At 36.0% G+C, this 25,792-nt stretch overlaps 1 protein-coding gene across 2 annotated transcripts in view; it reads right to left on the minus strand.

The window, feature by feature from the left end:
• Positions 1–1,470: 1,470 nt before the first annotated feature.
• Positions 1,471–25,792, minus strand: part of LOC133330781 (excitatory amino acid transporter) — a 34,723-nt gene continuing 10,401 nt past the window's right edge. The window contains exons 2-7 of one of the 2 annotated variants that reach the window (XM_061539190.1): positions 17,207–17,386; positions 9,577–9,910; positions 7,665–8,234; positions 6,611–6,940; positions 2,058–2,169; positions 1,471–1,674 (exon numbers count right to left, since the gene is read on the minus strand). In XM_061539190.1, coding sequence (XP_061395174.1) covers positions 1,477–1,674; positions 2,058–2,169; positions 6,611–6,940; positions 7,665–8,234; positions 9,577–9,910; positions 17,207–17,369 — 1,707 coding nt within the window. In that variant the 5' untranslated portion in view covers positions 17,370–17,386 and the 3' untranslated portion in view covers positions 1,471–1,476. Of the gene's footprint in view, positions 1,675–2,057; positions 2,170–6,610; positions 6,941–7,664; positions 8,235–9,576; positions 9,911–17,206; positions 17,447–25,792 lie in introns of those variants that run through there. The other variant, XM_061539189.1, reaches the window with a different exon arrangement.

Raw genomic sequence — 25,792 nt, forward strand, 5'->3', positions numbered from 1 at the left:
GATTTGCTTCATGTCGTCTATGAAAAACACTCCTTAGCTTACCTATGAAACGTCTCCTTAAGCAAGCTCACGAAACATATCTTCCGGTTGTCTATTAAGAATCCTCTCAGCCCCCGCCCCTTGAAAGTCTCACCCCCGTCGCCCCTCTGTTCGTGCATTAATGCCTTCAGCTGCACTCAATTCGTCAAAAATACTCGCCTTAGCTCGTCAATGAAAGGCTCCTCTCAGCTCGTCTATTAAAGAATGTCTGCCTTCAACTCGTCTGAAATAACTCAATTCGGCTCACCTTTGAACGATTTCCCTCTGTCCGATTTCTCCGAACCATTTTTTGCTTCACGTTCTCTATGAAAGAACCCCTCAGCTCGTCTATGAAACCCGCCCCTCTTTAGTTTACATATAAAATACCTCTATAAGCTCGACCTTCGTGGTCCATATCTTCAGGTCGTCTACTAAGTATCTTACTAACTCCTCTTTGAAAGTCTTACCCATGACTCATCTAAGAAGGGCGCCGCCTAAGCTCGTCTATGAAAGAATGCCCGTCAACTCGTCTAAAGAGGCTCGCTTTACCTCACCTTCGAAATATTTCCCTCTGCTCGACTTCCTTGAACGTTTTCTTATTCCAGGTCGTCTATGAAATACTCTCTTAGGATTACCTATGAAAGACCTCCATATGGTCGACCACAAAGTTTATCTTAGGGTCGCCTATTAAGACTCCTCTTTGAAAGTCTCACCTTCGGGCTATTCTAAGAAGGGCGCCCTATGAAAGAATGATAGCCTTCAAATCGTCTAAAAGGACTCACTTCGGCTCAACTTCGTCTGTGAAATGCGCTCCTCTCTTTCTTTTCTATATCTCTCTCTATGAAACACACACTTTCTTACTAATTCACTTTGGAAGTATCTAATTTTTGTTTTGTAAATATGTAGCACCCGTGTGTGTGTGTGATAAATTTTAATATAAATATTTTTAGTTTTTCTTATTTTCTGTTGGGGTTTGATTTTTAAAAGTATTTTTTTCAAGATAAAATATTTCTTGTTTGATATAATTATTTATGATTTTAAAATTTTTTAAAATTATTTGATTTTTGTAATTAATGCCCCAATGTTATTTGGTTTGGATTAAAATTGACGACAAAGATATTTACGTTTTGAATGGCTGACTGGCTGGGTAATAAAAATGGGGCCAATATGGGATGGGGAATAGTGTTTTTTGGCTTTACTACTAGAAAAGTGAACAATATATAATTTCTTGTTGTTGTTATTTAGTTGACTACAATTGCTGTTAATGTTCTTGTTGTTTGTTGTTGGTATATATCATGTTGTTTTCTAATATATATTTTTTGTTTGTATGTATGTAATTATTATTGTTCTTTGGTTTATTAGCATTGCTTCTTTCATTAGTTTCTTTCTTTGTCTACTGCTGCTTTGCTAATTATGTTGTTGTTGCCTTGCTTTCTTTCGCTCTTCTTCTTCTTCTGCTTATATTTTATGATTAGCATGACCATTTTGATGATGTGGATGTTGGTGTTGTTGTTGTTGGTGCTGCTGCTGTTGTTGGACTTTATTAATGACCGCATTCATGTCGACGATAACGGCATCCGGCATGGTGCAAGTACTGTCCAATTCAGTTTGTCCCTCCAAGCTGACATGACCATTTGGCGTGCTGATGGGAATTTCCTGTGAGTAAACACAAATTATAAAGTGTGTGGCACAAACCGAAACAGAATCCGCCACAAAACAAAAGACAAAAACAAAAAACAGAGAACAAAATTTATTATTAGTAATTATTCTAAAATATGAAACAATTATTTTTATTATTTGGATTTAAACAAATTGTACTGTTCTTTGCTTAGGGTTCATCGCTCGCTCACTATATTTTTTCGGTATTCGCAACGGTATCTGTAAGCGTACATTTTGCTTTTAGTGAGTTACAGAAATTTGAAATTTCTGTTATTTTTTATATTTGTGACAAATACTTAACCTTTTGGATGGGAAATTTTGGGGGTCTTGGAGGGGACAATTTTTTTTTTAATTTATTTGTATAGAAATTTATTTATTACCTGATATAGAATAGCTGCATCCAGAGCCATCAACTCTTTGCGAGATAACTCCTCAACAATGGCGGCGGTATAACAATCACCCAGCATGTTGTTGGTGGTGCGAATACGATCCCTGAAAATAGAAGAAAACCACGATAATGTTATGATTGCATTCAAATAAAAGTGGAGTATTAATAGTGTATAGGAAACAAAACAATTCAAAAATATTATTTTAAGAATAATGTCATATTCTTGTCACTATATATGAATTATATTGAAAAATTTGGTTTAAAATTTTCCGAAACCGAAAGACAGGTCTATGAACGATTCCCTGATTCAGATCGTCCATGAAGAGACTCATCCATCAGCTCATCTATACAAACTCCATTCATGTCGCCTACGAAAAATCACATCAACTCGTCTTTAAATAGACCCCCTAGTTCGTCTATTAAAGACTCCCGTCAGCTGGTCTACGAATGAATGCATGCCTTCTTATCTCGTCTAAAAGGACTCACTTCGGTCATCCTTGAAAATTTTTCTTCTGATCGACTTCTTGCTTCAAGCTGTCTATGAAAGACCTCCCTTTATCTTGCCTATGAAAGACCTCCTTAAGCTTACCCACAAGGCCTTTCTTCAGGTCGTCTATTAAGAATCAATTCGTATATTAATGTTCGTTCCTTCATCTAACTATCCACAGCTCGGCTGTGAAAGAATGCCTACATTCAATTCGTCTAAAAGAACTAGCTTCGGCTATTCTGCGAAAGATTTCCCTCAGCTTGACTTCCCTGAACTACTTTTTGGTTCAGGTTCTCTATGAAAAACCCCTTTAAGTTGGCCTATGAGAGACCTCCTTAAGCTGGCCCACGAAGCCTATCTTCAGATGTCTATAAGGAAACCTCTCAGCTCATCTTTGACAGTCTCATCCTGTGAGACTGTCAAAGGGGGCGACCCTTAGTTTGTCTATGGAAGAATACCTGCCTTCAACTCGTCCTCTTTAGCTTGCCTATGAACGACTTCCATAAGCTCGACCTTCGTGGTCCATATCTTCAGGTCGTCTACTAAGAATCCTCTTTGCTCGTCTTTGAAAGTATTACCCTCGGGCTAATCTAAGAAGTAAATCGTGTATAAATGAATCCAGCTTTTAGCTGCACTTAGTTCATCAAAAATTTTCCTCTTAGCTCGTCTAAGAAAGGCTCCCCTCAGCTCGTCTATCAAAGACTGCCTTCCTTCTCGTCTCGTCCAAATGGAAACACTTCGGCTCACCCTTGAAAGATTTCCTTCAGCTCGACTTCTTGCTCCAAGTCGTCTATGAAAGACCACCCTTTATCTACCTTATGAAATATATCCTTAAGCTCACCCACAAAGCCTATTTTCAGGTCGTCTATTAAGAACCATCTCAGCTCCTCTTCGAAAGTCTCACCCCCGGCTATCTAAGAGGGGCACTACTTAGTTCTTGTGTTAATGAATCCAGCCTTCTGCTGCACTCAGTTTGTCAAAAATACTCGCTATCGTCAGCTCGTCTATAACAGAATACGTCTTAAATGTCGTCTATAACAGAATACGTCTTAAATGTCTCATTTGGGTTCATCTTCGAAAGATTTCCCTCAGCTCGACTTGCCTGAACAACTTCTTACTTACTTCTTACAACTTCTTCTATGAAAGACCCTCTTTAGGTTACCTATGATACACATCTTTAAGCTCACAGCTGCAGCTCGTCAATAAAAGACCACATATTTTCAACTGATCAACTAAAGCCTTTTTGATCCTGTACAGACTTTTCTTCCTTGGAAGACTTTCCTCAAATAGTTTATGAACGACAATTTTCAGATCGTTTCAGCTTGCGTATGGGAGAATCGCTTACTTCAGGTCGTCTATATAATGTCCGTTTATATCGTCTAAAGAAAACTCTCGTCAGCTCTTCTATAAAAACTATCTTCAGTTCCACAATGAAAGACACTCCTCAGTTATGTCTATGAAAAAATTGCTGTCCACTCGTCTACAGGAATTCTCTTCTGAATTTAAGGATTCGTCCATGGCTGATTCAATGCTCCAGCTCGTTTATAAAATATTATCTTTAGTCAGTTCGTCTATGGAAGGATTCCCTTAAACTCATCTATGATCAGAGATAGCCTGTCAGAAACAGTGACGTAAATGACATACATTTTCGACGTATAATACTTACATCAGAAACATCGGAAACCTACCTAAATCCACTAGGTTTTTGACAAAATAGCTATTTCCATTAATCAATTTGGGAATTACGCATGCTTTACTCAAATCGATATAAAATTTCAAAATTTTCTTCTCAAAAAAATTTAGAAATGTTTATCAGTTCTAGTAAGGATTGTTGAAAATAACTGTATATGCTGATAATATTGATATAAATGACGTTTACTACGTTTATTACATTTTATATAGGTATATGACGTTTTCGACGTTTACACCTTTTTGACAGTCGAAAACCTAAAAATTCGTCACACGGACCATCCCTATCTATGATTAACACTAAAAAATAAAAAAAAGAAACAATAACCAGTGAGCGGAGCATTGTAGTCGGACGGGGCCGACCACATGACACCCTACACAACTTCCACGAAAATCTAACTTTATGAGGCACTACATTCTGAGCAACGGTAATTTTTCGCGATATTTGCACCCTCTTACTAATATTCAGTACAGCTCTTCTAGTTACTCGTACAGATTATTCCCTTCAGTGCGGGTGTTGTAATGTTCGGCTTATAATTGTGGCCTATAGATCGAATCGAACAAAATACAAAAAATTAAGTTTTCGGTCCACTTCATCCCAAATGTATTATCTGATCTTCACCAGGCGTTGTCCTTGACTATATCTGAAACATCAAGAAAATTTCAAAGCGATCAGCGCTATATTTCCGCCCTCTAGTGTGGTAATGGGTTACTACATAATATATGAATACGTAAACACCTATAATCATTTAAGTGTATCTACCACATCCGTATGACAATATAATTGGTATAAATTTAAAGTTCAATCACTCCTCTCGGATATACTATCAACTTCTCGGGTCTATGGCCTTCAGGGTTAAATATATACGCCAAAGAATACAAATTTTGAAATTTTCCACACAAAAGTCAGGGTCGATCTGACCCGCTACATATTGGCCGCTCTTTATCAAAACCGGCATGCTTATTCCTTTGTCCGATCCTTTTATCTATGTAATAATTTCGACTCAGCGATCGGTTTAATAAAAGGTGGTATTAGGACCAATATTTCCCGGCGTTACATACTCTTGGGGCTGCACAAAGCTATAATATCCTGACAACATAGTTGTGTACGACTCCAGCCTGATCGGGATTCCAAATCCAAATTACCCATAAGTACAAATATGCATAACCACATTCGCACCATCACCCTTCACTCCAACAGTAATTTTTATTCCAAATTTCAGGATTCCAGCTCTATCATATCACCTAAATCCAAATTGTATCTAATTTAGTATCATTTTGTACGCATAAGCACAAATTTCCATTATTACATACAACATACAATCCAATAGAAGTCGTATTTCCCAATTTCAGTATTCCGGTCCTATCCTAAATCCTAATTGTACCAAATTTATTACCATTTAGTTCACATAACTACGAATTCCCAAACCTATATTATACCTTACTTCTACACTCTAACAGCAATTTTTACTCCTACTCTATCGGTTCACCTAAATCCAAACATTAGAAAATGTAGTTCCTATAGGTACAAATTTTCAATCCTACACTCCAACAGTGACTCTCACTCCAAATTTTTGCATTCGAGCTCTATTGGTTCATCCAAAACTCGAATTGTTCTAAAATTTAGTACCATATTCTACAATGCACTAGTAATCTTATTTCCAGATTCAAGGGTTTCAGCTCTATCGGTTCCATCAAATACAAATTGTTGCAAAAATGGTACCATTTAGTACATTTTTCGTACACATAAGTACAAATTGCCAAAACTAACTACATATCCCACTTAATTTCGAAATTCAGGATTTCAGCTGTATCGATTCCTCCAACTACAAATTGTACCAAATTTAGTACCGTTTAGTAGTTTTCGTGTACATGTGTACACACTTCCAAAACCATATCTTTATTGGCTTTTTTCTACCCTATTTTTCTCAAACATGATTCGCATTCCAATTTTCAAATGGTTAACTCAATCCATTCACATTTTTCGAAAATGTACCAAATTTAGTACATTTTAGTACTTTTTGAAAACTTGTTGTTCGAATTTTCAAAAAAAAACCCTTTGATAAAAATATCCTACATAAAAATATATCTACCGATTCGCCAAAATACAAATGGTACTATTTCTGGTACTTTTCGCACCGTTCCAGATGCTTTCGGACTAAGAGTTACCAGCCGTTTCGCCTGGGCTTTGACGAATCTTTAAGTCAGTCAATAAGTCATAATTGGGTCGTTTATTTTGAAAGTGGCTTAAGTCCATTTTTTCTGATATTGAGATATTAAAAGGTTTGAGTTTGATTTGATTCAAATATATTCTTAAGTGGTATTATTATTATTTTTTTGTTTTGTAATTTAAACAAGAAAATACTTACACAAACCAATCGACAGCGAACAACAATGTGACATCCTGCACGGGAGCATCGATAGCCGTCAATACAACCAGTAGCAAAACCAAAGCAGCACTTGGAACACTTGCCGAACTCATAGAAGCCGCAGTCGATGTCAACAACACAGTGACAATTTCACCAAAACCCAATGTCATGCCGGACATCTGGGCAATAAAAATCGAAGCAATCGAAATGAAGAGAGCCGTGCCGTCCATGTTGATGTTACAGCCAATTGGGAGAACAAAGCGAGTTATGCGTTGATCCACACGCAACTTGTCGTTCATGCAACGGAATGTCACAGGAAGTGCAGCGGCACTGTAGCAGTAGTTGTTATATGTAGGTGATGTTGTTGTATCACAGTTATAGCAGTTGTAGAATATCACAGTTTTGCAAGTTTTTATCACAGGATGAATTTTTTTGTATTAGTATCACAGGATGTTTGAAAGGAACAAATTCATTAACGAACATGTTTGGGTTTGAAGATGTAATTTTTTTCACATTTTTTGGTGGTGTTGTTGTTTTGGGGAATTTTTGATTTACAATTTTTTGTTGTTGTTTTTTTTTATATAAGGTTGGGAAAATTTAGTTTGAATAATTTTCACAAAAGGAGGTGATTTGATTGTTGAAAGAACGTAAAAATCAAAATGTTGCATTCAAGATCGAACAAAAACCAAAAAAGGAAAGAAATATTTGTAGCAAATGTGGTAAAAATATAATTTTAAATTATTTTTTTTATAAGGAAGAAACTAAGGTTTCTCCCTCAGCATGTTAATAAATTTGAAGTGAATCGATTTTTTTCATAATTCTCTTATAGCAATATGATCCGAGGATTGGGAGGTTTCAGTGCCAGAAACGACACCCACCTCCCTGCATTATTATTTTTCAATTTAATTTTTGTTGTTGTTTTCCAACACATTAGTGGGTGTGTGGAAATTTCCAAACAAAAATGTTTTTTTCTCTCTCATCATCTGATGATTTACGATATAGTCTGTATATATAATATTTATATAGATTGTATGTATATGTATTAATGGCTTACGTTGAAGCTGTCGCAAATGCGGTCAGCATGGCTTGTATTAATCCAGCATAGAATTTGAATGGATTGCGACGCACAACAATATAATAGATGACTTGCATTATCACAAACTGATACAGCACCACACCAATGGTCACCGTCAGTATGAACCACATCAGCTGAGCCATCACCATATGCAGATCATCGACACTCAGAATTTTGCCAGCTATCACCGAACTGATACCGACTGGCGTCAGCCACATAACACAGGTGACCATTTTCATGACAACCTCAAAAATGGCCGAAAAGAAATCCACCACCACCTGGCCCTTTTCGCCGATTGTACCAAGGAATGTGCCAAAGACTAAACAGAAGAAGACAATGCCCAGGGTATTGGTGCCGCTACGATATTGGATAACACGTATCAATGTCGGCTCTGCGTCCTGTCGTTGGGCATCTACGCCGGCGTCTACATCTACGAGACTAGTTTCATTGAAGGTTTCATTGAATGTATTCGAAATGGAGGGTTTAGGCAGATAAACAGTGTGCGCTTGTTGAAATGAGGCTTGGAATAGATTGTCGGGGAAGACGTTCCTGGAAAATAAATATAAACAAATATTAATAAAAATATTGTTAAAATAAAACTGTTATAAAATATAACACTCATCTAATAGTTATAACATCTTTCATAATCATTTATAACTTCCAACCCTGGAAAAACATATTTATACAACCACCAATCCACAAACATCACATAACATATAAATATACTGCAGCATAGATACAAACCCAAACCTAGGGTTATACAACACTTCCCATAAACTATAAAATATAGCAGCATAGACACACACCACAAACGTTTGCTATAAACTATTCATTATAACACTAGAAGAAATACAGAAAATAAAAACTGTTATACTAGAGCGCATTATATTGGTCATGCTTGTTTCTATGCCCTCCTTGAAAAAATATTCTTTAAAAAATCCACGCCTTGTATAGAGCCTTGAAAAAATATTCTTTAAAAAATCCACGCCTTGTATAGAGCCTTGAAAAAATATTCTTTAAAAAATCCACGCCTTGTATAGAGCCTTGAAAAAATATTCTTTAAAAAATCCACGCCTCTGATAGGCCTTGAAAAACTATTCTTTAATAAATCCACGCCTCTGATAGGCCTTGAAAAACTATTCTTTAATAAATCCACGCCTCTGATAGGCCTTGAAAAAATATTCTTTAAAAAATCCACGCCTCTGATAGGCTTTGAAAAACTATTCTTTAAAAAATCCACGCCTCTGATAGGCCTTGAAAAACTATTCTTTAATAAATCCACGCCTCTGATAGGCCTTGAAAAACTATTCTTTAATAAATCCACGCCTCTGATAGGCCTTGAAAAACTATTCTTTAATAAATCCACGCCTCTGATAGGCCTTGAAAAACTATTCTTTAATAAATCCACGCCTCTGATAGGCATTGAAAAACTATTCTTTAATAAAGCCACGCCTCTGATAGGCCTTGAAAAACTATTCTTTAATAAATCCACGCCTCTGATAGGCCTTGAAATAATATTCGTTAATAAATCCATGCCACTGATAGGCCTTGAAATAATATTCGTTAATAAATCCACGCCTCTGATAAGCCTTGAAATAATATTCGTTAATAAATCCATGCCTCTGATAGCCCTTGAAAAACTATTCTTTAATAAATCCACGCCTATTCTAGGCCCTTGAAAAACTATTCTTTAATAAATCCACGCCTATTCTAGGCCCTTGAAAAACTATTCTTTAATAAATCCACGCCTCTGATAGGCCTTGAAAAAACATTCTTTCAAAATCTAAGATTCTTGTGGGCCTTGTGCGATAGGCCTTGGAAAAATCTCCTTTTAAAAGTCGACGCCTATGTTAGGCATTTGAAAATAGTTTTAGTCAATATGTTTACTCACCTTCCCAAATCCAACAAACTATCCAATAAATTCACAGCCCTTTTATCTGTGGAACGATCTATATTGTTATGTAAATCTGGATCTCCGGGGTGTATTAGTAGCACCAATGCAATGCCCAAGGCTGCATTCATCAGCGAGGTGGTGGCAAAGTATACCAAGGTCCGCAGGGCAATTTTACCATTCATGCGTGCATTTAAACTTGCCGAACCGGCAATGAGACTCGAGATGACCAACGGTAAAATCATTAATTTCAGGACACGCATAAATAATTCACCCGGATATGAAATCAGCATTATGGAGTCCTCATGCAGCTGCAGGGGGCGTAGTGAGAAACCTAAAAATAAGCAGAAGATAAAAGAAATAAAAATGAATGGCTTATTTATGATAAAAATTTAAAATAAAAACACATAATAGTGTTTGTTTATCTAACCCCCTCATCCCCGGTGACACCGGTGATGGTCTTCTGTATCCTTCGAAGTGAATACAAAGGATGTCAATGTGTCTCAGAATGCATTAATGTCCTCTTAGCTCGAAGATTATGTGACAATCAACACCATCAACACTTTTGCTCTTCAAAATGTGTTCATAGATGTTTTTGTTGGGTTTTAACACCTTCCCTCTATCCCTCCTCTTCCTTGGTATCCTTCCGCTGTATATAAAATTTCTTTCTATTTTTATCTGACCTATTTTGTATTAAATGCTTTGTTTTTTGTTTTGTGTTCTCAGAGAAATTATATTTACTCAGGCGAAAAACAAAACAAGTTTGTATGTAGCTGTTGCTTCTGATATGGTTTGTGTGTGTGTGTGTGAGGATTGAATTGGTTCCGTTTTTTATTGCCACCATATGCTGGTGTTGCTGATGTTGTTTACCTTGAACTTGAACCAATACATAGTTATCCCCGTTCTGTTTTCTATTTCCAAGTGCACTGAAGTGTGCAATGTGAAGCCTCAATAAATAATGCAACAGTTGGGCGCCATTAAGGGGAATTAAAATCTTTCACCAAGTGCAATTCATTTGGATTTTCCTATTTGTTTTTGTTTTGCGCAATAAGAGTATTGTTGCAGTTGTTGTGAATGCAAATTAATTAATTTATGTTTGTTTTGAACTTATACATAAAATTAAGAAGAACAATGGTAAATAGTGGATAAATAAAAAAAATATTCTTTAAAAAATTCACGTCTCTGTTAGGCCATGAAATAATATTCCTTAAAAAATCCACAACCCTGTTAGGCTATGAAAATATTCTTTAAAAAATCCACGCCTCTGTTAGGCAAAGAAAAACCATTTTTTAAAAAAAATCCATAAAAAAATATGGACCTAATTCAGTTCTCTTTGCCAAATTTCGTGTAAATCGAAAGATATATATGGACTTTGGATCCCCATTTACCTTAAATCGGACGATATCTCGATATTTGGCATACGTCATTCTAGATTCAATTGAGTACACCATGCAAAATTTCTCGCATATCGAAAGATATATAGCGACTTTGGTACATCATTTACATAAATTCGGACAAAACTATATATGGGAGCTATATCTAAATCTAAACCGATTTTCTCGAAGCTTAGCACACATCATTTTACCTTAAATCGGACGACTATATATGTATATATATACATGGGAGCTATATCTAAATCTGACCCAATTTTCTGCATATTTTTGCACACGTCATTCTAGACCCAATTGAGTACACCATTTACCTAAAATCGGTCAAAACTATATATGGGGACTATATCTAAATCTGAACCGATTTTCTCGAAACTTATCACATACCATTCTGGACAAAATTCTGCACCCTGCGCCAAATTTCGTGCAAATCGAAAGATATTTAGGGACTTTGGTGCCCCATTTACCTTAAATCGGTCCAAAAAATATATGGGAGCTATATCTAAATCTGACCCAATTTTCTCGAAACTTGGCACACATCATTCTAGCGTCAATTCAGTACACTATGGAAAATTTCGGAAAATATATAGGGACTTACCTACCATTTACCTAAAATCTTTCAAAACTATATAAAAATCTTAACCGGTTTTCTCGAAACTTAACACAGATAAATTTAGACTCAATTGAGTACACCGTGCCAAATATCGTGAAAATCGAAAGATATATAGGGACATTGGTGCGCCATTTACCTTAAATCGGACGAATATATATATATATATATATATCAAAATCTGAACCGATCTTCTCACACATTCTAGACACAATTCAGTACGATGTGCCAAATTTCATGCAAATCGAAAGATATATAGGGTTCGTCCTTGTTCCAAATAAGTGAGCTGTGCCAAATTTCATTCAAATCGGATCATAAATGCGACCTATGCATATCCAATTCTATGCATATTCTCAAAAGGAACCATGGGTCTATCTCGTTTCCTTTTGCCTGTGACAAACATATGCACAAAGACATAATACCCTGTATCACAGTGTGGTGAAGGGTATAAGAAATCCACGCCTCTGTTAGGCCATGAAAATATATTCTTTAAAAAATCCACGCTTATTTTAGATATGAAAAAAAATCTTTTAAAAATCAACGCTTTATTGAGACCATGAAAAAAATTCTTAAAAAAAATCGACGCCTTATTCTTAAAGAAATATCGCATCTGTTAGGCCATAAAAAATCTTTAAAAAAATCCACTCCTCTGTTATACCTTGCGAAAATATTCGTTAAACCAGTGAGCGGAGCAGTATAGTCGGACGGGGCCGACCATACGATACCCTACACAACTACCACAAAACTCTATCTTTCTGCGGATTTTTATTCCGATCTTGGGTAATATTTCGTGATAGTTGCACCCTCTTGCCCGATAAGAGGTCAACAGCACCTCTTCCTTTCACTGACATATTTTCCGAATATTACCAATATTCAGAACAGCCCTTCTTATTACTTGTCCATATTCCCATACATGTGTTGTGATGTTCGGCTTTCAATTGTGTCCTATAGATCGACTCGAAAAACAAATTATAGGCGTTGTCCTTGACAATAACTGGCACGTTTCAAAGCGATCCGCGCTATATTTCTGCCCTCTAGTGTGTTAATTGTTTATTAAATAATATCTTAATACGTAAGCTTCTGTAAATATTTACGTGTAACTCCCACATCCGAGTACATACGACAATATAATTGGTATCAATTTAAAGGTCAACCACTATACTTGGATATACTATCAACTTCTCGGGTCTATGTCCTTCAGACGTAAATATATACGCTATAGAATACAATTTTTTTCATTTTTCACACAAAAGTCAGGGTCCATTTGACCCGCTAAATATTGACCGATCTTTATCAAAACAGGCTTGCTAATTCTTTGGCCCAATCCCCTTCTCCATTTAAAAATTCGATATGTTTGGGCCATAATTGCGGCCTCGGCAAAAATGAAGTATTTGGTCCATTTCATCCCCTAAATATTAACCGATCTTTACCAAAAACAATAGGGGTCTTCATTCATCCTACATGCAAAAATTCGTGAAGATTGGTCCATAACTGTTGCCTGTATCGTCTTTACAAATTATAATGGACAGACGGGCGGTCACGCATGTCTAGGTCGACTCAGCTAGTCGAGATATGACGATCGGTATACTCAAAGGTGGGTCTAGGACAGGGTTAACCAACCACCACATATGCAGTGGGTTTGATTGTGTTTGTCTCACAGACAAGGCCCGTGGTGATCATTTTTCGTGATTATTTAAGAAACAAGCGACAACACTACCTCCTTCATCAATTGCTCATACGAGACTAATCTGTTGGTACGTTGTTTGTAAACAAGCAACCACTTCGGTGGTGGAAAAAGTGGTGAACTGTCGTTTATTCAACAAAAATTGTGATTGTATGAGTGCACACAAAAAGCGCCCGCGGGCGGTGTGGTGGTGATGCTGGGTCTAGGACCAATATTTCGCGGCGTTACAAACTCTTGGGGCTAACAAAGCTATAATACCCTGACAACATAGTTGTGTATGGTATAAAAATCCATGCCTCTTTTAGGCCATAAAAGAAATATTCTTTAAAAAAATTCACTCCCTAGATTTAAAAATAAAAACAACTCCATACAATTTTTTATTTATAAACAATCAAATTCCCATTGACCTTTAATTTGTTACTCAACTTACCTTTCCCCAAGTGCCAGTCACCAACTGAACCCATTCACAAGGAACTATTTCTAACGTCACGATTCCTAATTAAAATACCATTATTTACCAAAGAATAACAAATTTCGTTAAAGGATTTGAGAATTCGTTCAACGCCCACCCAACCCATCGAGGCAATCACGCCGGCAATTCATTGATGTGTAAGGCCCACTTTCGAACTCAACCAGCAATGAAAATAAAGTTCATTAACTTTGAGTGGCATGCCACATGTCAACGGAAAATAACGTAGTGAATAAATAATTTGGTTCCCTACTATCGTAACACCTCTCCGACCCTACCACCCAACTATTTCCTAATACCCGCAGCAAAAACGAAAATAAACTAAAAAAATAAAAAATAATTGTAACGTGTTGCTAACACCCAATTTGTTATGAATTTCTATTTTTTGTTCGTGTTGTTGTTATTTATTTATTTTTAGGTCGCAATAAAATAATTACATCAAGTCTATTTTCAATTTTGCAGTGAAACATTGTTCTCTTGAAATTTGAATTTCTTTTTAAATGGTGGTGGTCGTGGCCGTGGTGGCCAGTCAGCCACCAGGCGTAGCAATTGCGTCCGGTTACACATGACTGCCGTTATTGTTGTTGGGTAACAATCTCGGAACGGAATGCAGAGTATATTTTTTTAATAGACGACCACAACTATTTAGTGACAACATTCTTGGGCATCCATTTATCTGTCATCTGGTGCAAAATCTATTTGTTGTTGTTGCTGCTGTCTTCGATGACTGATGATATTCGTCTTTACTTCTGGTTGTTATTTTTAGCCATATCTGTCATCATAAAACCGAATAATGTTGTCATAATTTAGCCGGGTGATAAAGCCAAATTCTTGTTAAAAGAAAATGTTGTTGGGGGAAAAAATGCAGCAGTCGCTTTGATGTCTACATTTTGTGAAATAGTGTTTCGAAAATTTGCGATGCCTGCACAATTGAACATATGATCTATTTGAGTGGCTCTAAAAAAATATTCTTTAAAAAAATCATCGCCCCTTTTAGCTCTAGAAAAAATATTCTTTAAAAAAATCATCGCCCTTTTTGGCTCTAGAAAAAATATTCTTTAAAAAATCCACGCCTCTATTGGCATTTGAAAAAAATATTACTTGAAAAACTCCACAGCTCTATTGGTACTTTCAAAAATATTCTTGAAAAAATCCACGCCTTGGGAAGGCCTTGTAAAATATTCTTGAAAAAATCCACGCCTTGGGAAGGCCTTGTAAAATATTCTTGAAAAAATCCACGCCTCTATTGGCTTTAGAAAAAATATTCTTGGAAAAAAATCCACGCCTCTATTGGATCTAGAAAAAATATTCTTTAAAAGAATCCAAACCTCTATTGGCTTTAGAAAAAATGTTCTTTAAAAAATCTTCGTCTTTGATGGCCTTCGAAAAAATGTTCTAATCTACGCCTTGGTTGGCCTTTGAAGAAATATTTTTATAAAAATACTAGCATATGCCCGCAACTTCGTCAGCGAATGTAGGAAATATTTAAACATGAATTGACATATTATTTCATTTTCACAGCAAACTGCATATGTCAGAAAAATAATCTACACATTAATATCGACCATAAATTAAATTAAGTACCATTTAGTACCAAATTTCATGATTCGAGCTCTAAACGATCACTCAATTTCAAATTTAACAAAATGTAGTTTCATTTAGCACACATTATTTCCATAAGTACCCTCTTCAACCATCCAACAAAACTTCATGCATACCCCGATCCTACACCACCACAATGATTCCATTTTCAAATTTCAGGATTCCAATTCTATTGGTTCACCCACATTTACCAAATTTAGTACACAGTAGTACGAATTTCCAAAACTTCCTAAATACCCCAATCCTACACCCCGACAGTGATTATAAACCCAAGTTTCAGGATTCCAACTCCATAGGTTAACCCACAATTTAAATTGTACCAAATTTTGTATACAGTAGTACTAATTCCAAAACTTCCTACATACTCCAATCCTACACCCCGACAGTCATTCTAAATCCAAGTTTCAGGATTCCAAATCCATAGGTTAACCCACAATTCAAATGGTACCAAATTTTGTATACAGTAGTACTAATTCCAAAACTTCCTACATACTCCAATCCTACACCTCCACATTGATTCTAAATCCAATTTTCAGGATTCCAATTCTATAGGTTCACACACAATTCAAATTGTACCAAATTTTGTACACAGTAGTACCAATTACAAAACTTCCTATATACCCAAATCCTACACTCCCACAGTGATCCTAAATCCAAGTTTCAGGATTCTAACTCTATCGGTTCACCCACAATTCAAATTGTACCAAATTTAGTACACAGTAGTACGAATTTCCAAAACCTTCTACATTCCCCAAACCTACACCTCCACAGTGATCCTAAATCAAAATTTCATGATTTCAACTCTATCGCTTCACCCACAATTTAAAATGTACGAAATTTTGTGCATAGTTGTACGAATTTCCAAAACATCCGACATACCCCAATCCTAAATCCAAGTATCAAGATTCCAACTTTATCGGTTCACCCACAATTCAAATTGTACCAAATTTAGTACACAGTAGTAAGAATTTTCAAAACTTCCTACATACCCCAATCCTACACATCCACAATGATCCTAAATCAAAATTTCATGATTTCAACTCTATCGCTATTAAATTATCTATCGCAATTTAAAATGTACCAAATTTAGTACACGTTAGTACAAACTTTCTACAACATCCCACATATTTCAATCTTACACCTTAACAGTGATCCTGACTCCAAAGTTCATGATTTTAGCTCTATTGGTTCACCTAAAATTCAAATTGTACCAAATTTAGTACCATTTAGTACCCATAAGTATTAATTTGTTAAACTGAATCCTGACCTTAATCCTACATCCCTACTATGATCCTAACTCCAAATTCCATTGTTCCATTTCTATCGGTTCACCCAAATCAAAATTGTACCAATTATAGTACGATTTAGTACTTTTCGTACACATAAGTAAAAAATTTCCAAAACCAGCTCGATTTGTACCTCCAAGTCAAATTTGTACCAAATATAGTACCATATAGTACTTTTCGTACACATGAGTACACGCTTTCCAAACTATCCTCATATCGACCCTACTTCTCAACCTTAATTTGCATTCCAAATTTCAAGTTTTCAGCTCAATCCATTCACATGCTACGAAATTGTACCAAATTTAGTACTTTTCGCATACTTATAGTTCGAATTTCCAAAAAGCCCTTTGATATATATACTCTACGCTCCATCAGTCACTCAAATTTCAGAGTTCTAGCTCTACTGGTTCGCCAAGTACGAACTTCCAAAAACCCAGCCTTTTTCTAACACCTTTGGACCAAGAGTGACCCTCACCTAATATTCAAGATTCTAGCTTCAGCCGTTTTGACTGGGCGTTAATTAATCGTTAAATCAGTCAGTCAGTCAATCACTTCACTCTTTTATTAGTATAGATAGATATTAGTACTCACCCAATATCACTCCCAGCATAACACCGGACAGCGTGACCAGCAACATCAGATTCTCACTTAGCCATTTGCGTATGCCTTTTAGCTCACGAGGTGCTTCACAGCGTTCGGTAGTTTTGGGCGGTAACTCCGAACCGTTGACGGTGGTAGAATTTGGTGGACCCATTTTGGCAAAAAGATAATCTGAAAATTGTTCAGATTTTTCCATTTCAAAAAAAATTCCCAGGAAAAAAAAAAATAAACAAATAACCCGAACTTAAACGTAACCAAAGAACGTGAACGAAGCTCGAACAAATATTTTTTTTTCGATATTGTTGTTGGTCGGTTATTGGGTGGGTGTTTGTTGTTGTTGTGTTAATACGCCTCACGGCGTCAAACGGGCAGTATTTGTTTTCTTGCTGTTGTTGTTGTTCTTGTTTTACGATGTTGTTATTATTGAGAGTCAGAGAAAATTGTGGTGGGGGAGGGTAAGAGATGCTAGGCTCTTTATTGTCGGTGTTGTTGGTAGGGGTTGTTGTGGCCTACCCTCTTAGTTTTAGACACAGGTGTAAATATATGCAAATATATATGTGTGTGGGGAAATGCAAATGCAGTTGAGAGCTTTGTTTGTTGATTTTCCTTGTTGTTGTTGTTGCTTTGTTGCTGTTAATAAAGATGTTGTTGAGAGATTGGCCTCAAGGGCGCTCGTGCTGTGCTGTGCTCGGTTGTCTGTATGCCTTTTGTCTGTTTGCCTTTTGGCTATGATTTTTTTGTTTTGCTTTGTGTCCAGAGGTTTGATGGAACAGCTATTTAAGAGGATTTGCCTTTTTGTTGGTGTTGCTTCTGTTGGTATACTTTAATTGGATGAATATTTTTCTTGGGTGTTTTTAATTTTTTTTTTCAATATTATTGGTTACATATTTTCCGGATAGGAATATTTTTTGTCGTTTAAAAAAAATGTTTCTGAGAACACATTTAAATTTGGTCTCTGCAGTTCTTCTGGTTGCTTCAATATTTATTTATTTCCCAGATCGGGACGCCTTCTATGAGTTGTTGTTGGTGTTGTGGTTATTGTTGTTGTGGGTTTACAACACTACTCTCTTGTTCTTCTGCTTTGCAATTATATTATTGATTTTTTAAATATTTAATATTAAATTTCAATATATTAATTAAGTACTCCATTGATATGGGTTTATAAAACATTTATGTGTGGGTGTGTGAGTATGCGAACAGGAAATTACAATTTGGACAGAATTTGAAACCCCAAAACCAGAAATAAAAAAAAATTGTTATTTGTTACTGCTGTTGTCGTTTATCTGATACCAAGCTGAGCTAAGTTGTCGGCCCGCTTCGCCAACCGTCTGCTACCGATGGGGAGTGGTCTTGCGTTTATTTTCGAAATATTTGAGCCACAGACATGGATTGTTTTTATCCTTGCGATTAAGAAATTTGTTTAGGGGCTCCGTTGTTGGGGTAATTAAACGGACTTTTTTAATGAATTGAATTTTAGTGTTGGCTGGACGTTAACGTCTGGAGTTTGTTATCTTGACAATTGGTTCCAAGTAAAATTTAATACAAAAACGATTCCAATTTATGAGATGTTTGGTCTTTTTGATTGAAGTCTCTTTAATGAATAAATTCGTTTATTCAGTCTTTTTTTAAATAAATGATTTTTTTAATTATTTCCAAAAGTTATATTTTTTTACTGCACTTTTTTCAAAATATTTTTTTTCTTTTTTGTCTTTTAAATCTCTCTGTGATTGTGGTGCACGATTGCAATTTGAAATCTGTGTCAAGTCCTTGTAAACGTGCGTGCACCCACAATTAATGCCTGGCCTGCCGTCTCTCGAGTCTTTGTATACACAAGATTTTCTTTGCTTTCTTTTTTTTCTTCGTCTGCTTTAAATATGGGCGTTGTACTCCACTTCAAGAAAATTTCAATAATTTATATTAACTTTTGTTATTATTTTGAATTTTTGAAAATTATTTTTTCCGAAACGAAAATCCTTGCTTTTTTAACAAAGGAATTCCATGAACACTTCCTTGTATATATGTATTTCCTGCTGCTATTTTTCAGTTATACACTGCTTATTTCCGGTTATTCCGTTAACTGGTATCTTTTTATTATCCGTTCGAACTGTTCAACACTTGGCCAATGCTCAACAATAAATGTCTCCAGTCTGTCTCTTGTTAACGGTATTTATTTGATTTCCATGGTTGTGGCTGCGTCAGGATGTGTGTGTTCTCTCGAAAAAAATTGTGTGTGTACTCTCTCTTTCTTTCTCATTAATTTTGACTCGATTCTCACATTACAATACGATTTATAGCAACAATGCCATAATTTATTAAAGTGACGTAGATACACGTTATTGCGGTTGTACACGTTCGTAGATAAATTTCCGTTACAATGGAAATTTCACAAATAACAATCAATTTCGATTTACGTGCCATGCACCCTACTTTAGTGCACATATCTCAAAAATCGCATTTTTTGGACAAGAAATTATTGTGACGAGTCCCTGATATGAGCTAGCAATAAGATTTTCTGTTGCTACAAATTGGTATTGAAATAAGAATATGGTATAGATTGGTTCAGGCCGTACTTTTTAAACTTCAAAACATCTAAAATCGGCCAAGACCACTCATTGCGGGTTGTGGCAAAATCTGAACCGATTTTCACGAAACTTAGCAGACATCATTCTAGACACAATTCAGTGCGCTTTGGCAAATTTCGTGCGAATCGGAAGATATATAGGGGCTTTGGTGCACCATTTGCATAAAATCTGAACCGATTTTCAGGAAACTTAACACACATCATTCTAGACCCCAATTGTTAAGTCCGCACTATAGGGACTTGGGTGGTTGGCAGGTACAGTGCAACGAATTCTCCCAATAGAGTCAGTACGCCCAATGCGTACTCGTGAGCAAAAAAGAAATAGAAAATAAAACACGATATGTTTATTAAAAGGTTGTCGACCAATGCCGATATTTATTTGTTGGTAAACGATATTACCTTATTAGCACAACTATATGTGCGTAGCTTACAATTTAAGCGCTAGTGATCACAACAATATGTGTGGCCCGTAGGTTACAACGAAAGTTCAAGTTAATAATAACAATGCTTGTTGACATATAGATGCCTTAAGGTGGCGCAAACTCAAAAATGTAAACAAAGGCCGTTGAAATCTGTCAGCCTCATACTATTACAAGGGTGTAATAAAAAGGAGTAGACAGATTTCAACGGCTACGGCCTTTCAAATTAAAGGCTAACTATTTAACCATTTTAAATAGCATTCTCGCTTAAACATTTGCCGCCTCCCTTGAAACATCCATATGTTTTAACATATATGATAAATTATAATTAACGGCATAGTGCATGGTGAGCAAAACCTTTTACATTTTTTCAAATATTTTTTCCAATTTTTTTTTTCATCATTTTTTTTTACTTTTTTCAAATAACAAGCTTACATGCTAACGATAGGGCCATTAGGGACCCCGCGATTATATAGATCATCAATGACCTGTTGTTCGAATGGGCCATTAGGGACCCCGCGGTTGTGTGAGGCCAGAAAGGACCTGTGGTACGAAAGGGCCATTAGGGACCCCGCGAAACGATAGAGCCATGAAGGACCCCGCGAAACGAAAGAGTCATTAGGGACCCCGCGAAACGAAAGGGCCATTAGGGACCCCGCGATATGTGAGCCAAATTGTGTTATGTTTGTTGAGGGCCGCCTTACAACGATTTCGTACGATTTACGAAAAACAATTTATGTTATAGGACCAGTAATTATCCAGCCGAATTTTGTATTTTGAGCGAGCAGCGATCCAGACGAAAGTCGAAAACTATGATTTTTTACGATTTGTGGATATAAGTCTGCTCCTATCAAAATATCTACTGGACGAGATTCAAGGAAATCGGTATCTGCCAAAACTATATTTGACAAATCCGATTTAAGATCCGAAGTAATCGAAATGGATGGAAGATTTCCCGATATGGAATCTACTACCAATGCTGACGTTTCCAAACTGTGAGACCTATTACGACAACTACCCAGTTTAAATGAACATATTTTTCGACAAGTTGTGGCAACAGTACTATTTACTCCACGAATTGTCGAAATTGTGGGTTTAACCGGCAATTTCAATTTCTTCTGAAGCCGTTCAGAAATGAAAGACGACTCAGAAGCCGGATCTATTAACGCCCGAGCAGGAAAACAAGCACCATTGTTAACAATATTGACCATGGCTGTCCCCAATAGAACTGCTTTGTTCTGCGTGGCGTGAAAGGTCTGTCGAATAGCAGTGACCGCCGATGCGGGTGGATCAATCACAGTGGAAGAGGGCAAATGACTATTAACATTTAAATTGCGTGGACGAAAAGTTGGTGCCGAAGACGATAAATAAGAATTTATAGGAGTCACCATCTGACTCGGAGTGCTCACTATAGAGCTATCTCTGTGCAATAGAGTATGATGTCTCTGATTGCACTTTCGACAAGTACGACTGTTACAATTTTTGACTTCGTGTCCCCTACGAAGACAATTTACACACAAACGATGCTTTTTGACCAATTTAAATCTATCGGCAGGTGTACAATTTACAAACCGAGAGCAAAGATGTACTGGTGTTGCTCTGAACAAAGAACGCAACATGAATTATACGACGAACGAGGTGTAGAAGTCGCACATTTAGACGAAATGGAATTGATTTTATTATTCGATTTGGACACAGTGCCGAAATTTCTCATCTCATGCAAACACAGAAGAGTTCGAATTCTCTCTGTCAAGAATGCATCTAACTCTTTCCAAGATGAAAGAGACGATTTTGATTTTACATTTTGCTCCCATAATGCATGTGTTAATTTGGGCAATTTTTGCAAACAAAGAAATACCACAATCGGATCCCAATTTTCCGTTGGTATGTTATAAATTGCCATTGCGGAAAGACAACTATTAATTCCGCGTTGAATCGACTTTAGTCCCGAACTACTTTCCTGATTCAGCACAGGAAGGCCAAACAAAGTTTTCAAATGACTATGGACAATCAATCGTGGATTATTATAAGTGGAATTCAATGCATTCCACGCAGGTTCAAAACTCCGATGAGTTAAAGGAAATTTCGAGACGATTTCTCGAGCCTCACCACTAGTTTTACTCAACAGATGACATAGACGCTCAATGTCTGTCAATCGGGAGTTATAAATATATACCGCACTAAACAAATCTCTGAAAGTGGGCCAATCAAGAATATTTCCACTGAAAATATCAATAGTACAAGGAGGAATCGCAAGATTATGAAGGTTATCTGTTTTTGGAGGATCTACGACAAAGCTTTGGCCTATTCTAGTTTTCTCAATATTCAATATTGTGGAGCTAGATGCCTGTGTTCCCACCTCGAGAGAAGTGTGGGACGACGAGCTCATGTTTTTAACGGCGGCATCTACCGAAAGGTTTTCCGAAGAAATTTTGTCGGGATTTTCCGTTACTGACACTACTGAATTGCTCGATGAAGAATTCAGGGATGATTCATTAGATCTTCTGATCTTAGATATCAATCTTTTTATAGTGGATTTGCAAACGATATATTCTTTAGATGAAACCTCATACTTGCTATACAATGAATCGAGATCTTCAGGATTTTCTATATGTGAGAGACAATTATTGAAACTTTCCTCAACAGATTTCCACAATTTTCCAATTTCCTCACTCCTAACCTCAATATCATAAATATCTAATTCGTCTTCCTTCAATGCACCGAAGTGTGCAGCGAATCTCACCATAGAGTTGGAAGCACGAATGAATAAATTCAAGGGAGTGGAAGCCATTTTATAAATTTAACCAAAAATTTGAAACAATTATAAGTTCAGGGCAAATCAGTAGAACACAAGAAATATTAAATTCAAATAAAATAACACAAACAGGATGAAGACTTGAAAACTTTCAAATAAAAATTCAAAAATTATTCCAGAGGGAACGAAATTTCCCAAAAAATTAATATTATAAGACGAATTAGCGAATCAGAATACGAAAAGGTAATTTATCTCTATAGCTTTCAATAAAATCTAGTTTGAATATATTCACAAATCAAATATGAGATATATAAATTACCGTATAATGGTGCAAAAAATATACAAAAATCTCTGATAAAATTTACGAAAATCAACAACAACGAAAATAAACTACCAATTGTAGCTAAACAGTTTTAAATAAAATACAACAACTACCGATTGTAGCGTAAATTATCAAAATAACAACAAACACAAATAAGTAATTAAATTCACCAAGAAATTAATATGTAAAATATACACCCTACACAATACAAAAGTCCAAACGACCAATTGTAGGGCACAAAATATTCACAATATTAAATAAAAATTAAAAAATCAACAAATGCTTTTAGTTTGCAACGAAATGCAGAATAAATATTTTAAATCCAAAATATTAAATATAAGCAACAATATGCTAGATATTCACCCTACACTATACAGAAGTCCAATTGACCGATTGTAGGGTGCACTGGATTTTAAAATGTCCAAAAATATTTAAGTATTATTCCCTGACACAAATATTATATTTACCATAAAATATAATATTATGTGTCACTGTTCTAATATACCAGCCTGGGACTGTGTAATAATACACTGGCGGGAGACCGTGCAATAAAACGGACACAACAGAAAAGGGAATTAGCGAAAATGCAGTATGTATGCTTACATGCGTGTGTGTATTTATTCGCATGCAAGCGACTGGCTGACCAACTAGCCAGAACAACAAAGCGACGATGCTGGAGTATGTAACAATACGTACGTATGTAAATTAAGAAATAGGTAGCCACGAATAGGCTGTAAACGTACGTATGTCACACGCGTATATATGAAAATATTATTGTGTATTTTTGTAAACGAAAATATTCAAAGCAATATGATCGAGATGTAACAATAGAAAATAAGTTCTTCCACTAATTTTACAACAACAAATTATGGAATGTGAACGATAATTTCTCTACGAATTTAGAGAAAAACAAAAAGTAACCAAATATAAAGAAGAATTATTACTTTTTGTTTTGTTTTTAATATTCCCGTATGGTTGTCCGCGAATGGACTTTGACCGATCGTCAACAAAAGGAGGGAATCCGTGACGCGTTGTAATGACGGCCACACAAACAAACGAAACACTTTATTATTATTGTTTTTGCTCACTTGCACTATACGTACCAGTATTAATTAATATAATATTTATGCTGTGGACTGTAATTGCAGCAAGCCAATGGTCTTATCCAAAAGAAGCCAATCTGGTATCGAATTGACCAAATGTTAAGTCCGCACTATAGGGACTTGGGTGGTTGGCAGGTACAGTGCAATAGATTCTCCCAATAGAGTCAGTACGCCCAATGCGTACTCGTGAGCAAAAAAGAAATAGAAATAAAACACGATATGTTTATTAAAAGGTTGTCGACCAATGCCGATATTTATTTGTTGGTAAACGATATTACCTTATTAGCACAACTATATGTGCGTAGCTTACAATTTAAGCTAGTGATCACAACTGGGTGAAAGTTCAAGTTAATAATAACAACAATATGTGTGGCCAGTGAAAGGTTACAACGAGAGCAGATTTACGGCTACGGCCTTTCAAATTAAAGCTAACTATTTAACCATTTTAAATAATAAACAACAATGCTTGTTGCAAACATAAAGATGCCGAAAATATATAGGTATCTTAATCTAAACCGCAAAGTGTTCGTCCTTGGGCCAAAAAAATGTCCAATTCGGATCATAAATGTGACCTCTACTTTGTTTACAATTTAACATCGACAGACAGACAGCCAGGCGGACGGACATGCATAAGTCGACTCAGAAAGCGATTCTATGCATATTCTCAAAAGGCAAAAGGTAACGAGATAGACACATGGTTGTCTGTTACAAACATAGCCACAAAGACATAATACCCTACAGCACAGGGTGGTGAAGGGTATAATTTTAATACACATTGTTTGCTTATCTACAATAGCGTAAATTAAATACACACGAAAGCCTGTGTAATGTGGATAAAAAGATGTATGAATGTATATTATATTAATTTTTCGATATCATTTTATATTAATTTCCTCATTATAATCAAATTAAAGTTGTAGTATTAAAATTGCAAGTCGTCGCCACATTATCACAGGCCTAACAACTAAATGAGGTTGAATTATTATTATTAATATTTTGAAATTATATCCAGTAACTAATTCCATGAAAAAATATTCTTTAAAAATCTACACCTTTATTAGACCTTACAAAAATATTCCTTAAAAAATCCACGCCGTTATTAGGTCTTACAAAAATATTCGTTAAAAAATCCATGCCTTATTGAAGCAATGAAAAAATATTCTTTAAAGTGAACGGAGCTGTATAGTCGGACGGGGCCGACCATACGATACCCTACACAACTACTACAAAACTTTAACTTTCTGGGGATTTTTATTCCGAGCCTGGGCAATATTTCGTGATATTTGCACACCCTGACTGACTAGAGGTAAACAGTACCTCTTCCTTACACAGACATATATTCCGAATATTACTAATATTCAGTACAGCCCTTCTAATTACTTGTCCAGATCCCCTTC

The sequence above is a fragment of the Musca vetustissima genome, unplaced genomic scaffold (assembly GCF_032173495.1).
Source record: "Musca vetustissima isolate MV318-11 ecotype Yass unplaced genomic scaffold, APGP_CSIRO_Mvet_v1 utg30935, whole genome shotgun sequence".
In the NCBI taxonomy this organism is placed as follows: Eukaryota; Metazoa; Arthropoda; class Insecta; order Diptera; family Muscidae; genus Musca; species Musca vetustissima.